Here is a 25,578-nt window from a genome sequence, read left to right as displayed (position 1 = left end):
AAGCTAGGACCTTGCTCTGGATTAGACTTCAGCTTAAGGGAATGTTGTGTGGCTGCTTTGATCTATCCAGACCACTCAGACTTTCTCCGTATCAGCAATAAGCCTGTTTTGCTTTCTTACTATTCATGTGTTTAGTAGAATTTTTAATTTCCTTCGAGACATTTTCTTTGCATTCACAACTTGGCTGTTTGGTATAAGAGGCCAAGCTTTTGGCCCATCCTTGCTTTTGACATGCCTTCCTCACTAAGCTGAGTCATTTTTAGCTTTTGATTTAAAATGAGAGATGTGTACCTTTTCCTTTCACGTGAACACTAAGAGGCCATTGCAGGGTTATTAACTGGCCTAATTTCAATATTGTGTTTCAGGGAATAGGGAGGCCCAAGAAGAGGGAGAGGTAAGGGAACAGCTGGTTGGTAGCGCTATCAGCACACACACTTGTTAGGTTTCTGTCTCATATACGGGTGCTGTTCATAGCACTCCAATACAATTACAACAGTAACCTCAAAGATCACTGATCACAGATCACCATAACAAATATAGTAACAATGAAAAAGCTTGAAATATTGCCAGGATTACTTAAAGGTGACAGAGAGACACAGAGCGAGCAAATGCTGTTGAAACAATGGTGCTGACAGACTGCTGGAAACAAGGTTGCCACAAACCTTCCATCTGTAAAAAATGCAATGTCTGCAAAGCATAATAAAGTGGAGTGCAATAAAACAAGGTATGCCTGTATATAGAAAACTTAAATAAGAAACAAAAATGGCTAATAAACCCGTGAAAAATTGTTTAACCTCACAACTAATCAAGGAAATGTAACTTAAAACTAGATATTTTTCATCCATGAGATTGGCAAACATTGCTGTTTTACCAATTGCCTTAGTTTGGGCTGCAGTAACAAATTACCATAGACCAAAAGGCTTAAACAACAAACCTTTATTCCTCACAGTTGTGGAAGCTGGGAGTCTGACATTGGGTTGGGTTCTGGGTGAAGGCTCTCCTCTCTTCCGGGTTTATAGATAGACCTCTTGCGTTCTGACATGGTGGGAAGCAGAGAGAAGCAGCAAATGCTCTTAAGGGCACTCATTCCATTCATGAGGGCTCCACTAAACCTAATTATTTCCCAAAGGCCTCCCCTGCTAATATTACCACATTGGGGGTTAGGATTTCAACATAGACCTTGGTCGGGGGAGTGGGGAGGGGGCCACAAACACTTAGTCCATAACGGTAATCTAATGCTGTATAAACAGATCACTTCCAAAGTGTCTTTTTAAAAATCAATAGCTGTAATGGTTTTCTGGGCATTAGGAATTCAGTAGTGGTTTGGTCGGCATTTCCATCTTGAGGTGTCTCCTCATGAAGCTCGTCATTGTCACTGAAGTCTTGGCTGGGGCTGGAGGATCCACTTCTACAGCTGGCAAATTGGTGCTCGAGGTTGGAAGGAGCCTCAGTCCCTCCCCACAGACCTGTGTGAGTGGCCTTATGGCATGGCAGCGGATCTCCTCCAGAGCAAGCAATATAAGCGAGGTTTTTTTATGACAAAACCTCAGAAATACCACATGGTTACTTTTACCATATTCTATTGGACACACAGGCCAACTCTAATTTAGTGTGGAAAGGACAACACGAACACATTAAACCAGGACGCGAGGACCACTGGAGGCTGGCTACCACACTATAGTAGTCGGTTTTGGCAAGAATGGGAGGAAATGGATGCTCTCCTGAACTATCACTGAGTGTGTAAATTGATGTACCTCCTTTAGAAAATGATGGGATGGTAGACATTAAAAATGCACATATCTTTGCATATATTGTGTGAAGGAAATATGTATAATGATGTTTACTGCAGTAGTGTTTGAAATAACAGAAAAGGGAAAAACTTAAGTATCTGTAAATAAGGTAATAAAGGAATACTGTGTGGGGGGGGCAGTTAAGAAGAATGTGGGGGATCTATGGCCAATCATGGAAAGATTTCTTTAGACACATTGTTAAGAAAACAAGCAGAAAGAAAACACACTTCCATTTACATAAAAAGGCAAAAACCAAATACATGGAAACGGATTTTGTGTGTATGCGTACACATATGAATACAAAAATCTCCAGGAAAGCTCTGGAAAAACACATGTAAACATTTTGGCAGTTACTTCTGTAAACGGCGTAGTGTGGGGAGCACTTTTATTTTATTGCCTTGTTTGAACTTTTAACAAAAATGGCTTTAACAATTTAAGCATTTAAAATCAGTAAATAACAGACTTTGAGTGACTACCCAAAATGCTCTCTCACAATAAAGAATATGGGCTTTCGTGGTTAGACTTTACGATATTTATTTTTGCTCTTCGGAGGCCCTCTCTGGGCTTACTTAGAGATTTCTAGCTGCTGCTACAATTGTGTTGACCTCAGAGCAAGTCTTTAGAAAATTAAGAGAGCAAGGTCAACTTCAGAGTCCGTATTCACTTGTGGTGTTGTAATGATAGGGAATAGCATTAAAATACTGCCGGTCCTCCCGGCCTCTCAGTTTCAAAATACATACAATGTCACTAAGCCGAGCATACGATGTCACTATGATCAAATGAGACACTGAACTCACTGGCACTCATTAGACACTACAAAGCTGACCATTATTAAGTCCATTCTAAATCTCTTATCAGAAATAAAGCACTGTTTTGGTCCATATAAAGACGCAACTGTTAACACACGCTAAGTGGAATAAGCCCAATCATGACGTGTGTTGGTTTATTCTTACTCTTCCCCCGCAAGAGTGTTTAAGGAAGGAATGCCACCTGAGTCAGTTATTAGCTTAAAAGAGTGTATTCACTTGGACTATAAAATCAACATACAATTTACTGTTACAGAGGAAAAAAATCTTTAAAAAATTATTACACAAACACCAAAGCATTCATATCTAGAACAATCTATCATCAAATTACAATAAATTTGTTCTCCAGGAAAGCTTACCTATAGGTAGAAAAATCACTGATTCTTATATCAATTTTTTTTTTTTGACGATTTTATTTATTTGACAGAGAGAGACAGCCAGCGAGAGAGGGAACACAAGCAGGGGGAGTGGGAGAGGAAGAAGCAGGCTCCCAGCGGAAGAGCCTGACATGGGGCTCGATCCCAGAACGCCAGGATCACGCCCTGAGCCGAAGGCAGACGCTTAACGACTGCGCCACCCAGGCGCCCCTCTCATATCAATTTTAACACCTTAACTTGAACATTAGTATTGAAGTATCTATATTCGTGACACACCCACTAAAACAGCAACTCATTGTTTAGACAGGTCATTTAACTTCTCTGGTTTTGAGTTTCCTCAGTGAAAAGTGAGGCGTCCAGGTGAAATGATCACCAACCACCCTTCCTATCCCAAAAGTCCATGGTAAAGTGTTCTCTAAACCCTCCTTTAATGTGAGGCACTTCTTTTCCTTGGAAACTGATAAAATTCACAATTTTATCAGTTGTAGCTTCTTGTTCATCTTAAGAATGTGAATTCCAGCACAAGTACTTTTTTAAACTACTCTCCACCCAAACTCACTGTAACAAAAGGCAGACTGTAAAATTATCATGATGGGACTTGACCTGAAGCCAGAGTAGAAAGCCTTTTTAAACAATGAGCGATGGCAGTAGTAGAAAGCTACTCGACCAGCGCCTGTTTTCAGAAGGTGGTGCAGTTATGCCTCAGTGCTCTGGCATTTGCTCCAGGCACAACGCACCATGTACTCCTAAGTGAGAAGATCCTAAAGGACTGCTACGTAAACTGCTCTGATATTAGTGCCAGTTTGGGGGGGGGGGTGTCTGTCCTATCAGCCCTTATTTGCCTGTTCCTTTTGCGTCACCAGTTCACTGTCACTTAGCTTTATACGTTACCGAGAATTGTTTTGCTCCATAATTTCTGTACTATTGCCAACAGTTTCTGTATAATAAAATATCTATTATTATGTATTGGCTACCCTTGGGGTTGAGACTCTCATGGAATACATTTAAGAAAAGTGTGCAACTACCTTTCCTCTTCCACATTTCATCTCTATAAAAATAAGACATTTGAATTCTAATCCTTTTTCTGCTTACAGCCACAGTAAAAATTAGAATGTACTCTTTTCACAGATGAGGTAATTCAGTTGAGACTGACATTTTTCTTCACACTGTTATACTTGCCAATCTCTAGGTTTTCTCATGAGGGTTGCGAGGGTTGGGCCACCTGCTCATCACAATACGCATGTGCCAATACCAGACACCTCAAGACAGGTAAAGAGTCAAGGTGCTTCAATTTAATTATTTGGTCACTATATGAAGCTATGATTAACTCAGAATTTCAGAAAACTTTCTAATGTTCAAGACTCATACCTTTAGATGCATGAAAATTTTTTTGAAATGTAACTTTTTAGCAAGAAATTGATCCTCAACAGTTTGACTACAATTAAAAAGCAAACATAAGACTTTTGTTCAGGATCTTAGTGCAATTTTTTGTAACGCACATGAATGTCCTACTGAGTTGCACCAGGCGAGAATCTCCGAGAATGTACTTTTCTTGTATGAAGAGTTGAGAACTCACTTTGCAGAACATCACAAAGCCAGTGAGAGTACAGGAGCTGTGTCCTCACCTCTGCCTCCTTTGGTGCTATCACAATGCCTGCACACGAACGCTTAATCAATGTTCACTAAATTCAACTGGACAGGTTATATGGACACACCAAAAACTCTTGGTTAGCATACACTGTAGAATCTAGTTACACAGTTTCAAAGACAAGAACAGATTTTCATTCAATGAGGTAGATAGAAATACTCAAAAGTAAACTCAAAAGTAAAGCATATTCTGAAACGTCCACACATGGATTTATAATGTATTTCTGAACATACGCATTCTGTTAAATGTTTTCATAACTCTCATCTATTCCAACAGTTTTCAATGTTTAGCATACTTATTAAAGATTCTTATTTAGCCAAAGTAAACACTAAAATGATATAAGGCAAAATAATTCATTTTATTTCTTAAATGCCTATGTATTTACAATCATAAAAATGTTCATGCATAACTTATGACATACTATACTTTCACATTTATTAAAAATTAAAAATATTAGGAAATCTAATTACTTATGAAGAAATTAATGGCTGATCAAAAACGTCATATTACTATTAGCTTAAGATTATATCATAATCATGAATAGCATTTCATCATGAATACCTTCATTTTACTTTTAAAACTATACTTACAATTTTTAGATTAAAATCTCATATTGAGGCAATAAGACTTGACTTCAAATTACAGTCACATATGGAAGGGAGCTTTTAATTCAAGGTTTCATTATGGTCCATAGTATAAAGATATATTTTCATGAGGGGTACATGATGGATAGCCAGCAAAAGAAATATGCTAGCAGAGGGTAGTAATTTGCCAACTAAGCATGCAATGAACCAACAGACTACTTTAGAACATGGTAAGTCCTTGATTATTGCCAGCTTTTCTATAATGTTCAGGTTCTCAAAGGTCACTGAATTTTATAATTATCTCCAAACAATTTTCTTCATGGTCATTTAAGCTTTGTCTAAACAGCTGGGTATGTTGCCAAGCAACACCACCATCTCCTCTGCTTAATTCTGCTTCCAAAATAACTTCAGTGGCACCAGAAAAATCATGATAAGAGCGAAGAGTTTTGTCTGTTGGAGGGGAAAAAAAAAATTAACACTTTGCTTTTAGTAACTTAACATAAAGAAATAGTTTTGGAATACATATTATATACCTAACCTGTAGGTAAAATCAACCCTTGAAAAAATAAATACAAATTATTCCTTATGGAGGAAATATGTCCTTTGAAACAATGATTTTTCTTCATCCATTTATGTTTCACAATAAAAAACATAAACAGTTCTATCAGAATGAGGTTATACAAGTTTTATTTTTTTTCTGCAGTAGTATGAATGACTCTTGGGTATGAAAAGCTCAAATAAGTACAATTATTCTTTAGAGTGTTATATGTACACGTCATGATTAATTCTCCAGTCTAATGCTTACCGCCTGACAGTTCTACTTGGGCTGTTTCAGATCGCAATTTCCACTGTATTGTTCCAGTTTGAAAGGTTTGACTACTTGTTCTAATAGAAATGCTATCTATTTTTAGGCCAACTGACCCACACTCAAACTTCCAGGAAATATAAGCGTAAGATGATCCTTCCCTTCGGGCTAAATATACCTACAAAGGAGGAGGAGAACAAAGAATTATCAATAATAAAATAATGTAGAAAACACATATAATCAAAGTCTTACTATCATACGGTACTATATACAAATGATTATTAAAAACCTAATTTCTTTCCCATTGAGAAGGTTTTCCCTGTTAACATTCTGCATTTTTATCAGCAATTTTTCCTATAGCGTATTTTGCTCTGGAAGAAAGATACTTGGATACAGGTGCCCCGATAAGTACAGCCCTAAGGGGTACATGCTAACCAAATTTCGGTAAATCATATTTTCTTTTAAATTAGCGAAGTCCAGCTATTTAATATGAACTTTATGATGAGTCCTGCTGAAAATGAAGAATTCTTTTAAATGTAATTATTCTTTATCTTCTTTTTTAAGTCTGGATTTTCAGATAAGGTTTCCTAGAGCTGAGATGGGCTATCTACTCTAAGAAAACTCAGTCATTGTTAAGTAATGGTTTAAAATGTAGTATTCATGCTGCCTCTCTAAATAGTATGCTCCCATTCCTTCATTATCAGTGACCCTTACCACTTTAAATGTACACTACTTAAGGCATCCAAGTTTACTGGCTGCTTCCAGAGCAGCTCCTCTCATAGTTTCATCTACATTCTTGAAGATGTGGACGTGAACACTGACATTCACAGCCTTGTCTTTCACAGGTAACTCCATTCACCCACACTCAAACCCCTACGAATCTGACTCTTTAATCACTTATCCCTGATGCTCAAACTCACGCAATAACTCATGCGTTTCTTTGAAAGAAGTCTCAAAAAAACCCTTTCCTCATTTATCCAAATGTAACTTTTATTTCAGGTGTACTTAGTATGATCTTAACCAAATCATAAGTTTCTGCGGGCACAGGCTCTGGATTCATATGGGTTTAATAAATAGTGTTTAAGTATTAAAAGTTTGCATACAAACATATTCTTTTAGAAACCTCTATCTTACTTATTGGGACAAACAGAAGTGCCATGTAACACAACTGCCATGGAGATGTCCTACTCCTGTTTTTAGTCATCAAGTAAAAAATCAATCGCTGCTAGCATTCTGTTGATATTCTATTTCACAACCTATAGTTTTTCTTCCAGGTTAAATATGTCAGCTAATTTAATTGGAAAGTTTTCACAATCAGTGAGTTGGAGGTTATCAACAACTAAAAACAATCACTCCCCAAGGAAAATGATTTGAACTCTTTAGACTAGATTGCACTGGATGGCACACCTCGATGTTTGGAAGTGGTGACTGCTCCACTCAAGTTTAGGACAACCTCACTGTAACCTCCTCTAATGACCACGTGCTCCCTGGGAGTCACTGGTTCCATCTATACTAAACTACTGGCCATCTAGGGATTACCTGTAACTTCATTACTACTTCAAAGGTGTGGCTAGTAAAGGGGATTAACTGGAAAAAGATGAGCCAAACAGTAGGGTTATTGGAAGAAAGGTGGCTGGAAGAAACTAAAAGACTAGGGAAAAGTAATCTTAAGACAAATACATTCACATTTATGTCTCAGTATATACTTTATGTCTTATGTCTTCTTACAGCTCAGTAGTTTCAAATGATCCCCTCCCCCCAAAAGTGTGGGCATAAAATATGACAGATTGAAGTCAGGTTAGTTTCAAATTCCTAGTTCACCCCCAGAATTGTCTTAATTATACCATGTGGGTTTGGGCCACAACTGTGGTTTTAACTGTCAAAAGGTTTATAATAGCTGTTGAACATGTCTGAGAGAATTGCTTGTTCTAAAATTTACATTTTTCAGTCGTAAAGGCATCAGCTTTTAAGAGTCTAAAAAGTTAAAGGACAGGATAGAATTCATCACGGAATTCTTAAATAAACATTCAAACACACTGTGAGCAAATAAAAGGTCTCTCAGGCTAAAAAAACAGTATATGGAAATAAAGCAGACTCTACTGATATTGAAAATTCATGTCATCTTTTTCTCACACTATATTGTCTGTACCATTTTAACCAACTAATTTTAACTCAACATTTTTAGAGGTGGAAGTTATTAAGAATATGTACACTCAATTTGATAACTGAAATGTGCCAAAACAGTAAGATTTATATAAACCCCAATTGTAGTCCTTTGTGTATGTAATAGCAACAGAACCAGTAATTATAATTTATTTAGGAGAGACAAAATACTTTATAAGCTTCCAAATATTCAATTGTTTGGTCTAGAGAAAAGAAAACCTTTTTTTTTTTTTTTTTACTATTGGATATTCCTCACTTCTTGAGTTATCTTAGATAAATTTTTGGCTGTCGGCTTTTTAATTCATCGGTGTCATCTACGTGCTTGGTCCTGCAGTTCCGGGGACTACCAAGAGCTATCTTACTCTATTTATTTTATTTTTTATTTTTAAAAGATTTTTTATTTTTTATTTATTTGACAGACAGCCAGAGAGAGAGGGAACACAAGCAGGGGGAGTGGGAGAGGAAGAAGCAGGATCCCAGCGGAGAAGCCCGACGTGGAGCTTGATCCCAGGATCCTGGGATCACGCCCTGAGCCAAAGGCAGACGATTAATGACTGAGCCACTCAGGCTCCCCAAGAGCTATCTTACACTAGCAGCAGGGACAGTAAAATCAGAAGTCATGGAGTTTATCCCCTGTAGACCTGAAATCTGTCTGGCACCCACCCCTTCCCTCTAGTGACCCATCCCTGCCCTTCTTTGGCAACTGTAAGGCATACAGTACAGGCAGATCACAACATGTGGGTGAGAATGAGACCAGTCTGTCTATGGCTTAAGGTCTAAGCTATGCCACTAACAATGCACACAATGGAAACTTATCCTTGGGGTTAAGGCTGTGATCATGATTTTCAAGACTGAGAACAATTTGCACGTCAGCTTCTTTATGCTTTATGTTTTTCACATTCTACAGAAGATCCTCACGTAAGGATTTTCTGATTACTATATGGCCAGGCTGTTCTGTCCACGGCTATGGTTTTCTGGAGGTTTGGTTTGTACTGCACTGTTGAAGTTGTTCTTTGCTTTGCTCTTAAAATGATTCTTCTGCTTAGCCTGTTAAGATTAACTCTAGTGAAAAAAAAATTAACTTAATTAAGTTTACTGTATAGCAGACAGTCTGCAGTCAATCATTCCTACACATATCTAGCAGAACTACCGCATTTCAATAGATTTTAATTTAATGCTGATAAACTGGTATTGCTCATGAATCTTATTCTTGGTTATTCCATTTTATCACTGAAATCAAACATAAATCACTGTCAGTCCCCACTGTATTTACATCTTTCTATATGGCGCTTATTTTTTCTATCTGAAGCTTCTGTAATTATCTCTGGACTAATGTGATCATGTCCTTCCCTTGCCTGAAATCTTTAACGGTTTCCTGTTACATAACTGTAAGGTAATCAAAGTCCTTGGGACCTGACCACTGTTCACCTCTGGTCTCATTTCCCACTCTTCTCCCCCATATTCCCTACTCTTCCCTGAATATACAGGATGTTTCTCATGCCAGTGCTTTTGCACGTGCTATAGCTCTGCTCCCTTCTTCTACATCTTGTCTCCACACTGAGAAACTCTCCCTCTGCCTCCTTCTCCAAAGCCTATTCAGGTATTGCTTCTTCTGCAAGGTCATCACCTTTGACTCAAGAAGGGGTAGTGGCTCTTCCTTCTGTCTTCTTTCCCTTAGAGTCATATACAGACCCATATTCTTTTTATCTCACTAATCTAAACAATTGGTCCACATGTCTTTCTCTTTCACTATTCTATGCTCACCTTGACACTTGACTCTCAATTTATCATTACATCCTAAGTGCCAAACACAGTGTCTGACAATGCACATTTACTGAATGACTAGATGAATCAATTCTTGACATAATGCCATACACCAAAAAGTGCTAAAGTGACAAAGATGATATTTTGCAAAAATGCAAAGTACTTAAGAACATGCAAGGGATAGTCTGAATGAAGATAGAGTATCTCTGACACTCTACACAGTCTGAGGGTGGTGTAGAATTTATGCCATATGCACTCAAACACTCTTACATTCAGCAGTCTTTACTAAACATTTATCAGGCACTATGCTAGATATAGGCATACTGAGAGTACAAGTGAGTAGAAAAACACGGAGTCTTTTCTTTGAGAATGTTTACAATTCTAGTAGGACAGTGACAAATAATCTATTCTTTTTTTTTTTTTTAAAGAATCTTTTTTTTTTTTGTTTTTTTAAGATTTTATTTATTTATTCGACAGAGATAGAGACAGCCAGCGAGAGAGGGAACACAAGCAGGGGGAGTGGGAGAGGAAGAAGCAGGCTCATAGCGGAGGAGCCTGATGTGGGACTTGATCCCGCAACGCCGGGATCACGCCCTGAGCTGAAGGCAGACGCTTAACCGCTGCGCCACTCAGGTGCCCCCAAATAATCTATTCTTAAACAAATTTGTTAAATAAATGTCATGAAGGACAGGTACATGATACAGTGAATAAAGGGGGAAATGGATCCAGTTAGCTGGGACTAGAGGGAGTGAGGCTTACACCGAGTTCCAAGCAAAGGAATAAGTGAATCTAATACAAAGGAAAATAAAAGGGGATCTGTGCAGAGGGTAGAAGGGCAGTGCAGCTGCAATGTAGAGCAAGGGGGTAGCATGGTGCAAGGCAAGGCCAGAGAAGAAGGCAGAGGCCAGACTCAGAAGAGACCTGAGCTGTTTCTTACCCTTTGAGCACTCAGTAATGACTAGGGTTTGGAAAATGCTTTTCTGGCTTAATGGCATGGAAAACAACTGTGAGATGCAGGAAGACTAATTAGGAAGCTATTAACACTTTTATCAAGGTGTTATCATTTGCCTTCTAAAAAATATATTAGTCTTCTTGATTCAGCTTTTTATATTCCTTCCAAATCAGACATCACCGAACAGTGTATTTGCCAAGTAGTAACATTTAGTAAGTCTCCATGTTCCTGGGAGTCTAACTCTTTGAGAGGGTAAGAATCTGTTCTAAATATCTGAAGGCAGGCTGCATGTGATCTGTCATGATTCCAGGTTGGAGGTTATGAGGAAAGGTGTGGTGGGAAACAGGCTTCTTCTATTTCGTGGAGCTAGAGAATCCCTAATTGGGAATAAGCTAATACAAAACTAAAAATACTGACTTAGCTGGAAAATTCAATGTTTCGATGGCAATATATTACTCCTGAGTCATTAGACTCTGTAAGTGTAATTAAGATTCTATTATTTTCTTCATATAACTCAAAACAGATTCATTCAATTTTTAAAAGTGATGCCCTTTGTACAGGTATATCAAGGCATAAACTTTAATTGAGTAGGAGCCTGTTTTTTATTTAATGGCCTCTGCATCTCATTTACATTTAAATCTTACTCATAAAAATACACCCTCTGGCCACAATGGTCTATTTAGAGAACTCCAAAACATGCCATGTACTCCATGCTTTTCCCCTACTATTCCCTTGCTTTATGAACACCTACTCATCCTTTAGCATCCAGCTCAAATGTCGCCTGCTCTGCGGAGCTTTCCCCAACTCCCACAGCCAGAGCTAATTACTCCCTCCTCGGTGTTTCCATAGCAATGTGTTGATATCCTTATTATAGCACTCAGCATTGTGGGTAAGATGGCTGTTTATGCTTCGGCTTCCCCCGTTAGATTGTGAGGGCAGAAACCTTATCTCTATCTTTTGATCCATGTAGCTGAGAACAACACCTGACATAATAGGCATTCAGTAAATGTTTGCTGATGAACAAAACAGTGAGATGGAGAAGAAATATTCCATAGAATCGACCTGTTTCTCATCACACCACATCTTTGCAGAAAGTCATTATTTTCCCCATTAAGTTTCTCCATTAACACTGCGGTGAGGAAGAAAGGCATACTCTTTCTTTAGTTCCACAAGGATAGCTTGGTCCTTGGATAATAACATGTCTTTCCTATCCTGCTTTCTGTTCAGAAGAATCTTTAGGCTAAGAATGGTGTTCCAGAGAAGTTCATCCTCTCTCATCAACTACATAATCAATTACAGATATACACATGTTAAAATTTTCAATTGATCTTGCTCTACTTATGCTCTTCAACTCAAGAAGAAGATTCTTAAACCTAAAATTTTAATAATATTGTAAGGTATTCTTGGTTTAATACAAAAAGATCACCAAAATAAGCACCAAGGTAAATTTTAGAACGAAAACATGAATGGAAAAAAAAGGCAGGGATCTTATCTCTGTATGTCTTCTGTATTCTGATTAATGCCTAGGACAGTGATAAGCATAAACACTAGCAGTTATTAACCCATGACTCACTTTTTAAATCTAGCCAGTGTGTCTTACAAATGAGAAACTTCCCTTCCTACTCAAACATCTTGGCAAGTGAACTTTAAAAGCTCCCTATAAGCTGATTAACTCCTATGAAAATCTATCAATAATACGGTTCGATCTATTGAGGTCATGTGAATAGTTTTGTGTTCATTTTTGGTGCCTATCTAAGGGAAGGCAGTTTAAAGGCAAAGATTCTTACTTGTAACAGATAACCTGGGACGACAATGCAGGGTGGTATAAGTGAACTACTATAGTCCTAGTATCCATTTCTTTATTCTTTAGGGCACAGAGAAGAAATAACCAATATTGCTGCTCAATCATCCACATTCTTATGAAATGAAAGTGTGTTATGGTTAGCTCTTGGGACTTTAGATAAAATGTGAGAGTCCGGGGCGCCTGGGTGGCACAGCGGTTGGGCGTCTGCCTTCGGCTCAGGGCGTGATCCCGGCGTTATGGGATCGAGCCCCACATCAGGCTCCTCCGCTATAAGCCTGCTTCTTCCTCTCCCGCTCCCCCTGCTTGTGTTCCCTCTCTCGCTGGCTGTTTGTATCTCTGTCAAATAAATAAATAAAATCTTCAAAAAAAAAAATGTGAGAGTCCCCAATAGCCTGCATTTAGTAGGTAATCAGTAAGTATCTCTGAAGAAATTAAATAACGCTGTATTTTATATATTCATGCAAAAACTAGTCATGAGTTGGTCATACACTTATTTTTCCCATGAATTAAGTTCAGCCTCTTTGATGAAAACAGATGCTTCCTTGATACAAATGCACAGATTTCTTAGGGACTTTTGATTAAACGCTCGGAGCAGGATTTTCTTTTACAGGTTTGAGGATTACTAAAAGTAATTTTGATATATCAATTATCCACACACAACTGAAACAATCGACATTTGTTTAAACAATGACAAAGTTTTTAAACAGCTTCATGCATGAAATTACCATGTTCCAGTCTGTTTCAACTTTTCTGAATATGGATTCCATTTTCCACACACCATTCTCCCATCCAGAAATGGTTTGATTATTATTTGAAACTTGGACATAACCATCTTTCACAATATTATAACAAAGGTGGAACTGTTTAGAAATCTTCTCATTTTCAGAGGGAATGAACAGGGTTTCTTTTCTCTTAAAAAGAAAGCAGAATTAGTTTTCAAAATAATGGAAGACTATATATGAAGAACTGCTATGTACAGTGGTAAGAGATTCCTTCAAGTTGAAAATGAAGAGTTGGTGCCATTAAAAAATTTGGAAAATATTTTATAGGTTAAATAGGATTAGTAGGATGTGGATATAACACCAACCATTACTAAACAGAAAATAAGAAGTGTTAACTATATATAGCTCTGATTTATATTTTTGTGATTTGTGTTCAACCTAAATTCCTTTCTTTTTCTTCATTTCTACCACCAACATCTCCATTGTCTCCTAAAGTTGACTCCCAGCTATCAACTCTTACCTCTCCTATCCATGCTCCACATAGTAATGAAAGTGATTTTCTAGAAATTGGGATAAATTGGGATACGTCACTTTCTTGCTTAACTCACTCCAATGACTTCCACTGTATTTAAATTCCAAACCTTTACCAAGGCTACTAGGGCTCTAAATGATCTATTCCCTACTTACTTCTCTAACCAGTCTTATGTTACTCTTCCATTAGCTTCTCAAATAGGTCCAGCTAGTTCCTGCCTCGGGACCTTGACACCTGCTGCTGGAATGCTGTTCTTTCTACTCTCCATATACTTGATTCTCATCCTTCTGGCCTCAACTTAAAGCCATTTCATTAATGTCCTTTCCGGATACCCTAAACTAGGACAGTGCCTGGGACACATAGCTTGAAACAATCTTCAATGTGTGAAATTACTACAAAAGGTTATGTTTTACCTCACAATTAGGGAAAAATTTGCATTCTAGCCCAAAATAAATCCATGTTTGTTGTAATGTAAATCAGTCCCGAGAAATCCTGAAATCACAGAATGAATCTAAAGTTTAAGAAAGATAATATATTTATCCTGTGTGTCTTTATGTGCCACTAACACAATGGCCCCTGTCCTTTAGACATGGGCATGGTAGTATTTTGTTACAGGAGCTGCCCTGTGCACTGCAGGTTGTCTTACCAGACATTGCCAAATATCCCCTGGAAGGCAAAAATCACCCACCATTGAGAACCGCTGCTCTAGTCTGTGTCAATGTCTTGCCACAGTACGTGCTAATCAATCAAAAGAGTAGGCAATGCTTTTTTGTTAAACATTGGGTACTGGTATTAAACAATATGAAAACTTCAAATGTACAAGAATCAATAAGCAGAATATAAAGCATCTTAGAAACAAAGAGAAAAAAAGTGTGTGTGTATAGACATCACTGTCGGCATTATTAAAGTAGTAACATTAAATGTATGAAAAAGATAATTCCCTAGTAGAACCTGTAAATATTACTGTCAAAACGGTAAAGAAAAAAAGCAGCTTATTTTTAGAAATTGATTTATAATTATGAATGATAAGTTCAAAACAAGGATGTAACAAAACTTCCCAGTTCTTTTCTTCTTTATCAAAGATATTTTAGGGTGTTGACATAAACGAAATGGAAATAAAATTTAAAAGTAGCATTATCTACTAATTTACAAAGGATAACTAATTACCAAAGGGAAAAGAAAGATATTTATGCTACTGAACATAATCATATATGCAACTGAATAATCTGGAGTAAGAATAACATTAATACCTCATAGAATTTTTTAAAAGATTTTATTTATTTATTTGAGAGAAAGCGAGCGAGTGGGGGGAGGAGCAGAGGGAGAGGGACCAGCAGACTCAACACTGAGTGCGAAGCCTGATGTGGGGCTTGATCTCATGACCCTGAGTTCATGACCTGAGTTGAAATCAAGAGTCGGACGCTCGACTGAGCCAGCCAGATGCCCCTCATAAAATCTTTTAAATCTAAGATTAAGATAAAACTTTTCTTTTAGGAAACAATATCACCAATGTTTCCTTTTTTTTCCCAAATGATTTCAAGGTACAGTTCTGTAACTTTTTAGGACTGACATTTTTCATTATTCAATTTACTTTTAAAACAAACATCTACTTCTAAAGAGGAAAATGATTTTTTGAATCCATGGCTATAATGGTCTCCAGTAACTGAGAAATTAAAAAAAAAAAAATTTCAAAAGGGAAGACAATCTGGGCATATGACCCAATTCATATTTTTAAAGTTTAATCAACTTACATGCCATACAAGAGGAAGCACAACCATCCATAAAAAGAAAAAAGAATGAAGACCTAATATCGATGTTTTATTTAAATTGAACACAGCTGTGAATTAAATTAGCTCTTTTAAACTGGCTTCATTTAGATTTAAACTTGTAACTTGCACTGCATCAGCAGTGATTTGAATTATCTGTTGAATTTAGATCTTGTAATTCTATGGCTGAACCAACACTTTCAACTGCCTCCTAAAGATGAAGTAAATTAAAAAGCAAACATAAAGTTTACTGGGGATAATTCACCCATTTTGGACATATTCCTTTATTGGAGAAATGAGTTCCAACAATGGCAAATTTAGAAAAAGTAGATATAAAACTCTAATTTCTTTGGAATTCTGATATATCATGGTGGATTATTTTCCTTCTAAGCATCTTTCATTACATATCTTCTTAGACATTTATATAAAATACTTTCTACTGGGTCAACTTTAAGTTCCCTAAGGGCAAGGGACAGGTCTACTGTACTTTCTTAATGTCCATTACAGAGCACAATGCTTTTCACCTAGATCCTAATATAGGCATATTTCCATTTTTCGTTAATTTTGGGACATTAACCAAGATATAATATCTTAATATAAATTTGACAATATAATAGGAATCACACCAGCAATAATAATTTCTAGCCAATACCAGACGGATATAACAAATAAATAAGAAATAAACACTTTCATCCACTGAATTAACCAGACTCTATTATTTTTCTCACTGTACTTGATAAAATTTATATATGTGTATGTATGTTTTTAAATACATACATATATATGAAAAAAGGTAAAAAAGGTTCTCTAAAATATATAAAATCTTATTTTGAAAAACTTTTTTTTTTAAAAAGATTATTTATTTATTTATTTGACAGAGACAGCCAGCGAGAGAGGGAACACAAGCAGGGGGAGTGGGAGAGGAAGAAGCAGGCTCCTAGTGGAGGAGCCTGATGTGGGGCTCGATCCCAGAATGCTGGGATCACGCCCTGAGCCAAAGGCAGACGCTTAACGACTGTGCCACCCAGGTGCCCCTTATTCTGAAAAACTTGAACAGGCATTTCCCAAAAGAGGATATCCAAATATTTACAGAACAGGCATTCCACTTCATGAGTCATCACCACAATGCGAAGTAAAATCACAATGTAATATTACTACATACCACCAGAGCTGCTAAAATGAAAAGACAATACCAACTACAGGGAACAATGTGGAAAATTTGCATACACTGCTGGTGAGAGCGTAAACTGGCACAACCTCTTTGGGAAGCTGCTTGGCAGTATCCCCCAAGGCTGAACATACTCCTAACTCCTACTCTATAGCCTAGCAATTCCACTCCTAGGTATATATCTAACTCAAATGCATAAATACATATTCACCTAAAACACGTATATAAACGTCCACAGCAGTACGATTTTTAACAGTCAAAACCCAGAAACAGCCTAAATACCCATCAATTGTGGCATGGATAAATTGCATTTATACAATGGAATATTATATAGCAATGAGAATAAATGTGCCATAAACATGCAGCAACAAGTCTGAATTTCACAAAATAATAAGAGAAAAATGTATTTATAAGAGTACATATGCTATCAATTCCATTTACATAAAGCACAATAACAGGCAAAACTAACTTATGATGTTAGAAACCAGTTACTCTTGGTGGTGGAAGAAGTGACTAGAAGGGAACTTACGGTTATTCCTCGGATTCCGGTGGTCTACGTCTCACTCTGGTTGTTGGTTACATGGGTGCTCAATTTGTGAAAATTTGTTAAGCTGTACACTTATAATTTGTGCATTTTTCTGTATGTACTTCAGTAACAGTTACACTACACTGAAAATTTACGAAAGAAAATCCTATTTTAAAATACCTTGCTAACTCCTGCATGTGACTATACTATGTCAATCAATTATTGGTTCTTTCAAATGTTTATGTTTTTTTAATAATTACTCTAAAAAGTTCATTGAAAGGTCATGGCCTGGGGCACCTGGGTGGCTCAGTTGGTTAAGCGTCTGCCTTTGGCCCAGGTCATGATCTCGGGGTCCTGGGATCAAGCCCAGGGCATCGGGCTCCCTGCTCAGCGGGGAGTCTGCTTCTTCCTTCTGCAGCTCCCCTTGCTTGTGCTCTCTCTCTCTCTGTCAAATGAAAAATGAAATCTTTAAAAAAAAAAGGTCTTGGCCATTTTTCTGTAAGTAAAGAGCACAGTACTGGGAACAGTAAAGTGAAAAGATTATCATGCTATAATGAATTAAATACCTCTAGACCCATTTCACCTCGGGCTACTCTCCAAGCCACTGATCCAGATATTCTTCCACCAAGTTCTCCAGGTTTAGGAGTTTTGGGAGATATAAATTCAACAAGCTCCACAATTATCCTCTGGAGAAGTTCTTTTCTTCTGTTTTCTGACAAAGATATTTGCCTCTGTAATTCATGTTTTAAAAAAAGTCATTAGGATTAGGGAAATGTAAAGGTTCACCTATAAGTAAGAATATACATAAAACATTAGTATTTTAATGGGATCTTGAAAGACGTAACCAACTTTCTGTTCACACATAGTTATTTGGAAACTAAGACACTGCAGAAAACTTAAAATAATTTTACAAATTTTATGTAAGGAAATAATTTGACATCCATATCCAACTCTTCATGACCTTTACTGTCCTAGATTTTAAAATGAAGATAGCAACTTCTGCTTTCAGCTACGACAGACTAGCTTGTGTCTGACCAACTGTCCAAGAAAAGACTAAAGCTGGGCAAAACATTATATGCAGATACAAACGTACAAACACCTGTTTAAATACAACAGAAAGCTACCAAGGTAACCACAACTAAAGAAGCTAAGATCCTAAGGAAAGAAATGAATTGTGGTGAACTGAACATACTCCACCTCTTTTGCTTCCAGGCATTTGCCAATTATTAACTGGTATGAGCAAAAGAGAGTGAGAAAGCAACCATGAAATGATGGCTCATGTGCTGAAAAACAGCAGAATTTTTAAAGAATCATAGTACTGTGGAGTAAATAGGCTGGAGTTCAAAGCCTTTCAAGGTGAGAGGCTCCAGTAAACACTCCAGATTTTCAGGTTAGGATCTCTGAAGGGCTGCACAGTAGAAGGTGAAATTCTAAACAGACCGAAAGAAACTTCACCTTGAAACTCAATCACTGGGTTAAGTGGGTCTGCCCTATTCTAACTGTTTGCCGGAAGCAAAATCATGGTGTTTAAATTATAAAAAATGTCACACATGTATAATAGTAAAAAATTTCAATACTACCAAAGGGATATAAAATAAAAACTGACTCTTCCTTTTTGAAACTCCAGTTCCTCTTTTCAGAAGTAGTCACTGTTAACAATTTCCTGTGCGTTGTTTCAAAAATTTCCATCCTTAGAGAAGTGTGTGTAATTATATTCAAGACACAATTTCTTTGAAAAATAAAAACATACTTTTTATGTCTAGTATTACACTGATTTTCACTAAACTTTGCTTTGTTTCACTAAAAGATGTTATGACACCTGAATACGCAAAAAACCCGTAATATTTAAAATGAGTCCTCGAAATTTTCAATGAACAAAAAAAAATTAAACATATTAGAATTTTTTTGCTTGCAAAATAATGCTACTACTTTCAGAATTTCAACGGGTTAAAAACTGGCCACTCTTGATTATATAAAAAACTTCAAATGTCCTCTCAGAAATGCCAAATGCTCATACCTGTTTATTAAGTCCATTAATAGTTTCTCGAAGTAATTCTTCTTTAACTTCAGTTCTTCTGGAGATTACCTCGTCATGTTTACAAGAATATCGCCAAGTGACATCAACCACCTCAAATTATAGGATACAGTATTTAATAAGATTACAACCATCAACCTCAATTTGCTAACTACCTAGAATGTATCTAAAATGTAAAAAAAATCTTAAATAGATTTTTTAAATGCTATCCTTTGTTTAAAATTTTAAAACCTATGGAAAAAAATAAAAAAGAATATGCTTTTTATTCATTTTCTAACAGGTACACTTTCAGGAAAGACTGATAAAATGAGATTTCCAGAACATTTAGCTTTTTAAAACTTATATACAAAGCTGATTTCATAAAATTCAACAAATAAAAACTTGTTCCATTTTTATTATATTTATATTAAAGAACTAATTTTTGACAAAGGTACAAAGACAATTCAATGGAAAAAAGGCAAACTTTTCAACAAATGATGCTAGAACAACTTGTTATCCAAATGGAAAATAATGAATTTCAACCCACACAGTGGACTATATACAAAAATTAACTCAAAATGGATGACAGACCCAAATGTAAAACCGAAAGTATAAAACCTGTAAAGGAAACACAGGGTAGAATCACTGTGGGTTGGGATAGGCAAAAATTTCTTAGATACATCAAAAAGCAAATCCATCCTTTCACCATCTATACAAATACTGAATCATTCATTATTTTGTACATGTGCAATTATATAATATGTCCATTATACCTCATTTAACAAAGAAAAAAAGGACAATCCCTAAAAGAACAAATTGATAACCTGGACTTTATTAATTTTGTCTCTTCAAAAGTCACTGACGGAATGAAAAGACGTACCACTGACAAAGAGAAAATCTTTGCAAAGCATTTATCTGACAAATGACTTGTATGCAGAATATATAAGGAATTCTCAAAACTCAACAATAAGAAAATGAACAACCCAATTTAAAAAGATGGGCAAAGAGGACTATGCATGGCAAGTAAGCACGTAAGAAGATACTCAGTATCATACTCAGGGAAATGCAAATGAAAACCACAGTGAGATACCACCTCACATCTTTTAAAAGAGCTAAAACTAAAAAAAAAAAAAAAAAAAAAAAAAGAGGATCATACTAAGTGTTAGCAAGGCTACAGAGAAACTGGGAACTCTCACATACTGCTGGTGAGAATATAAAATGGCACGTGACTTTGGAAAAGAGTTCAGCAGTTTCTTAAAAAGTTAAACATACACCTACCATATGATCCAGACATTCTATTTCTAGGCATTTACCAAAGAGAAAAGACAGCATATGGCGATATAAAGACTTGTTCATAAGTGTTTACATCAGCTTTTATTTGAAATAGTAAAAAGCTGGAAACTACCCAAATGCCCATCAACAGGTGAATGGATAAACTATGGTACATGAATACAATGGAATATTCAGCAATAAAAATAGTAAATTATTTTTTTAAAGATTTTAAAAAATTTATTTATTTATTTTAAAGATTTTGTTTATTTATTTGACAGAGAGAGAGAGAGAGCACAACCAGGCGGACTGGCACGCAGAAGGAGAGAGAGCTCTCTGCCGAGCAGGGAGCCTGACATGGGGCTCAATCCCAGACCATGACCTGAGCTGAAAGCAGGCACTTAACCGACTGAGCCACCCATTTGCCCCAAAATAATAAATTATTAATGTGTAAGAATAACATGGGTGAATTGCAAAATAATTATGCTGAGTAAAAGAAACCAGACCACGCCTACCAAAAAGAATATACACTGTATGATTCCATTTTATGTAAAACTCTGGAAATGCTGATTAATCTATAGTGAGAGAAAGCAGATGCATGGTTGCCTAGAGAGAGGCAAGAAGGAGGGATAACAAAGGACATAAGGAAACTTCCAGGGATAGTGAGTATGTCACTATCTTGACTTCAAAGATAATTTCATGAGTGCATACAAATGACAAAATTTATTAAATTATACATTTTAAATAGAAGCTGCTTATTGTATGTCAATTATACCTTCAGAAGCTGTCCAAAAGAAATTATATTTCATTCTTAGGAAAAAATGTTTCTTGCTTATGCCTTACCTCATCCTTAGAAAATGCAATGACATAGGAAAGCTTCTTGCCCCACCCTATTTCATAAAGGAGCGGCTTATCACAGACATCTTCACATGCGTCACAGTGCAGCCACCGCTGCTGAGAAGGAGAATAGACTTCTGTCCAGACATGGTCTACTCAACAGACAAGAGAGCAACAGAAAGGAAAGAAATAAAAGTTAAATTTATAAAACCAGAATGATTTCCAACAACTATATACAAACTCCTAAGATAAGGATCACATCAGAATTTGTAACAGTCTAAATTTTAGTTAATAGGTCTGAGCATTTTGGGGCACATAAGACTCTAGAATACTTGTTTTAATTTTTCTGTCTCTTTGAAATCCTTGAAAATGTTTTTGGAATATGTCCTTTATGCAGTTTTAAGCTTAATTAAAAATAATGTGAGCTCTATCTCTAAAAAGGTGAAGATACTGAACAGCATCAAAAACATCAGGCTCCATCTTTGCTAATACAAAGGAGCTAATGCCACTTTTGAAACGGCAGTCTCTTTTGCCCTTTAAGTCCCACAACCAGTAGGAGGTCTAACAAAGGATCTCTGGTTACTGATGTTCTCTATTTGATTGCAAGAGAACAGTAATTCTTAAGTGAAGGTTTCATTTTTATCCTAAAAAAACAGAAACACATGTAAAATTCTGAGAACAAGGGAAACAACTTTTAAATGTGTAGATGGGACGAGTCATTTCTAAATAAGGACAATATAAATTTCACATGGCTTTTATTACATTTTTTTTTTGTATACTGAGATTAAGGATTACTACATCTTTTATACTAATCCCTACAAAAATGAAGATTTCTACAGCATATTACATGTTATTATTCATATAGAAAAAGCATTATTACAACTGTCATGGTAAATTGTTTATAAAAGAATGTTCATAGTGTCATATTTAAAGTACCAGACAAAATGGTAAGTGTACTACAAAAGTCTTGAGATATCTAATGAGGTTGATATTATTGTTATTTTATAGAAGGTAAATGGAAGCTCAGAATAACAAGGACAGAAAGTAACAGAAAATGATGAGTCCAAACTGTAAACCCAATCCTGAAGTCTGCACAGCCCTACTACTCTGCTCACACGTTTTGTACCTGTGTAGTCCCAAACATAGCGAGCTTCAAACCCTAAGGCTCGGCAGCACAGTGTAAAACAATTGGCCCACTCGCCACACCGTCCACATCTTGTTTCCAAAAGTTTCTCAGGGTTATTATATCTGTTTTAAAATAACCATAAAAAAGCTTTGATTCATTGACAAAATCAAGAATTTTACACAATTTATATTACCTCTGTGCTAAACAGTAATATTTTTTAATTTCACATTTTTAAAAATTATTTTTAACTGAAATATAGTTGACATAGAATATTATATTAGCTTCATTTCACATTCTTAGATAATGATTAAAGAGTCTAGAATATATGAGGCATTATGTTAGAAGCTTTAGTGAAAAATGATTAGTACAGCCTTCAAGGAGTTTACAGGCCTTAGAGGAAGAAGGAATTAACATAAATAACTAACACATGGCAGAATGCGATAAAACTATATAATAGGTCAGATTCAGTGTTACGGGAGAGTGTGGTTGGGAGGAGAGCTTGTATTTGAACCAGGCCTTGAAGGACAGATTAGATTTGGACAGGCAGATTCTCTAGGAAATCTGCTTAAAGCATTAGTATTACTCTAACAAGTGGTATAATTAGCTCATATATTTAAAAGGTAAATAACTTTAACAAACTACTCAATAAAGATTTTAAAACTTAGTTGAAAAAAAAACTTAGTTGAAATCAATTCTATTCAAAACACTAATTTTCTGTCTAATGATTTTTTTTTTTTGAAGATTTTATTTATTTGTCAGAGAGACAGAGAGAGAGAGAGAGAGAGTGCGCGCGTGCCAGTGCATAAGCAGGAGTGGCAGGCAGAGGGAGAAGCAGGCTCTCCGCTGAGCAAGGAGCCCAACTCAGGACTCATCCCAAGACCCTGGGTTCGTGACCTGAGCCAAAGGCAGACACATTACCGACTGAGTCACCTAGGCATCCCTTTAACGATCTTTTTGATAGAATTTTTTTCCTTCTTAACTATTTAAAGGTGCTTGCTAATTTGGAAGCTGTTTTTTGAAAAATGTTTGCAACAATGCTGTAAAAGTTACCCCAATTATAAAATTATCATAAAATTGGAGAACACCAAATTTTGCATACTGTGTTGAGAAGGATCTTGGTTGATAAAGCTAAGCAAGAAATGTGCCCTAGCTCAGCAGAGATGTTGGCCATGAGCTTAAACCATTACATGAATAAACTGGCTCGACAATGACAAGTCTGTCTTAAGCAGGTGCTATGGCTTAAACTAGCTAAATTAAAAGAATTTGTAACTAAAGTAGTTAAGTAATTGAAAAAAGATGTAAATTTACATGAAGAAGTAATAATGGCAGAATTAGAGCATCCTATGCCTCTTCATACTACTTGTGCCAAGTTGAATCACCAGCTTAGCCTAGAATTAATAGTGTTCATCATCCCAACTCTGTATACGGAACAGCCAACAGTTAAACAAGCAAACAAGTAGAAAGGAAAAGAGTAAATATCTTTGTTAGTCTGTGTCCCTCCACACTGCATTATCAGTTTATATCTAACTGCCTGGAAAAGTTTGAGGAAAGAGATTTAATTATATATTTTTTTACCTTCCAGTCTTTGCAAAGTGCCTGTGCAAATGTATGCTGACTGAAGAAATAACTTGAACTAATTTTATATAATTATAATTTATATTGGACTCTGTACATAGTATATTGTGTACATCACAGAGCTGGTTCCTAGTTAAGACAAAACTGAGTCCCTAAGCTCCAAAAATTAAGTATTTCAAATACTTGGTATCTTTTCTTGACCAATGACATAGCCAATGTCTGTAAGTACTGTCAATTAAAAATTTTGATAAGAGGCTTGTGAATTAAAGGATGAAAAAAGTTAATTGAAAAGTTCAAACTTCTTTAGTTTAAAATTTAGATAATGAGGATATGTTAGGTTGGGTAGGGGAGGCACCTGATTAAAACAAAATTCTGTTGTTAAAAAGAAAATAATATGATGGTACTATACTTCTACCTTCCGTATCACCATCTGATGATTATTTTAAGTACAGCACTGTCTTTACTGTCACAGTTTATCAGTATTATTATTAATGTCGCCAGTGTTATTTTTATGTGCTATCAATTATTATTAAAGTTATCAGAAAATTTAAAGTTATATAATTAAAAGAATAATACAAGATTTACAGCATTAAATGTGCTAAGACTACACATAATTTATATCCCAGAGCAAGAATAAACAAACTTTTCCAATATAAAGGCAGTAATTATTTTAGACTTTGCAGGCCATATGGCCTCTGCTGCCAATATTAACCCTGCCACTGTCATGTAGAGAGAGTTATAAACCGTAAGCACACAAATCAGCATAAATGTGTCCAATAAAACTTTATTTATAAAGATAAGATGGGGGCTGGATCTGGGCTGCCAGCCACAGCTTGCTGACCTCTGTCCTTGAAGAATATATTACTAATTATTGAAGAGTTCATTTAATAAAAATTCTTTTCTAACCATTCCATTAAGAGATCACTCTAACTTTACTGTCAGTGGACACCCACCTTGGGAATCGATTGCTGAACTGGCATGCATCACAGTAATGATCTTCTACTCTGTTTGCACCCCACTTCATCTCATCATCATTGGGGAATAATGATTCACCTCTAGATTTAGTCTGGCCACCACATTTGCTGCACAACATGTCATTCACCCATTGAAAAAATTCTTCCTTAAACCAGTGTAAAAGCTCCAGCAGAAGAAAATCCTCATCACTTACATTAGTACCTGAGAAGTTAAAACAGAGTCAAGTAAGATCTAAAACTGACAAAAACTAAAAATATGCACACACAGTTTATTCTTGAATATGGAGCCGAAATATATTAAAATATAAGATCTAAGAGGTTTTCACAAATATGATGTAAGAAAAGAACTGTCAGCATATTGTGAACCACGCTGAAA

General features: G+C 36.2%; 1 protein-coding gene across 3 annotated transcripts in view; it reads right to left on the bottom strand.

The window, feature by feature from the left end:
- Nucleotides 1-4,806: 4,806 nt before the first annotated feature.
- Nucleotides 4,807-25,578, bottom strand: part of NGLY1 (N-glycanase 1) — a 56,069-nt gene continuing 35,297 nt past the window's right edge. Inside the window, exons 5-12 of one of the 3 annotated variants that reach the window (XM_045791628.2) lie at nucleotides 25,182-25,404; nucleotides 22,654-22,775; nucleotides 21,534-21,679; nucleotides 19,425-19,535; nucleotides 17,974-18,138; nucleotides 13,419-13,604; nucleotides 6,011-6,188; nucleotides 4,807-5,655 (exon numbers count right to left, since the gene is read on the bottom strand). In XM_045791628.2, the coding sequence (XP_045647584.1) occupies nucleotides 5,480-5,655; nucleotides 6,011-6,188; nucleotides 13,419-13,604; nucleotides 17,974-18,138; nucleotides 19,425-19,535; nucleotides 21,534-21,679; nucleotides 22,654-22,775; nucleotides 25,182-25,404 (1,307 nt within the window). In that variant the 3' untranslated portion in view covers nucleotides 4,807-5,479. The other 2 variants (XM_045791629.2, XM_087870154.1) reach the window with 2 other exon arrangements.

The sequence above is a fragment of the Ursus americanus genome, chromosome 20 (assembly GCF_024610735.1).
Source record: "Ursus americanus isolate L20-20 chromosome 20, mUrsAme1.1.p, whole genome shotgun sequence".
Classification (NCBI taxonomy): domain Eukaryota; kingdom Metazoa; phylum Chordata; class Mammalia; order Carnivora; family Ursidae; genus Ursus; species Ursus americanus.
Note: the sequence above shows the minus strand (reverse complement) of the source record. Positions and strands in the feature narration are given on the sequence as shown.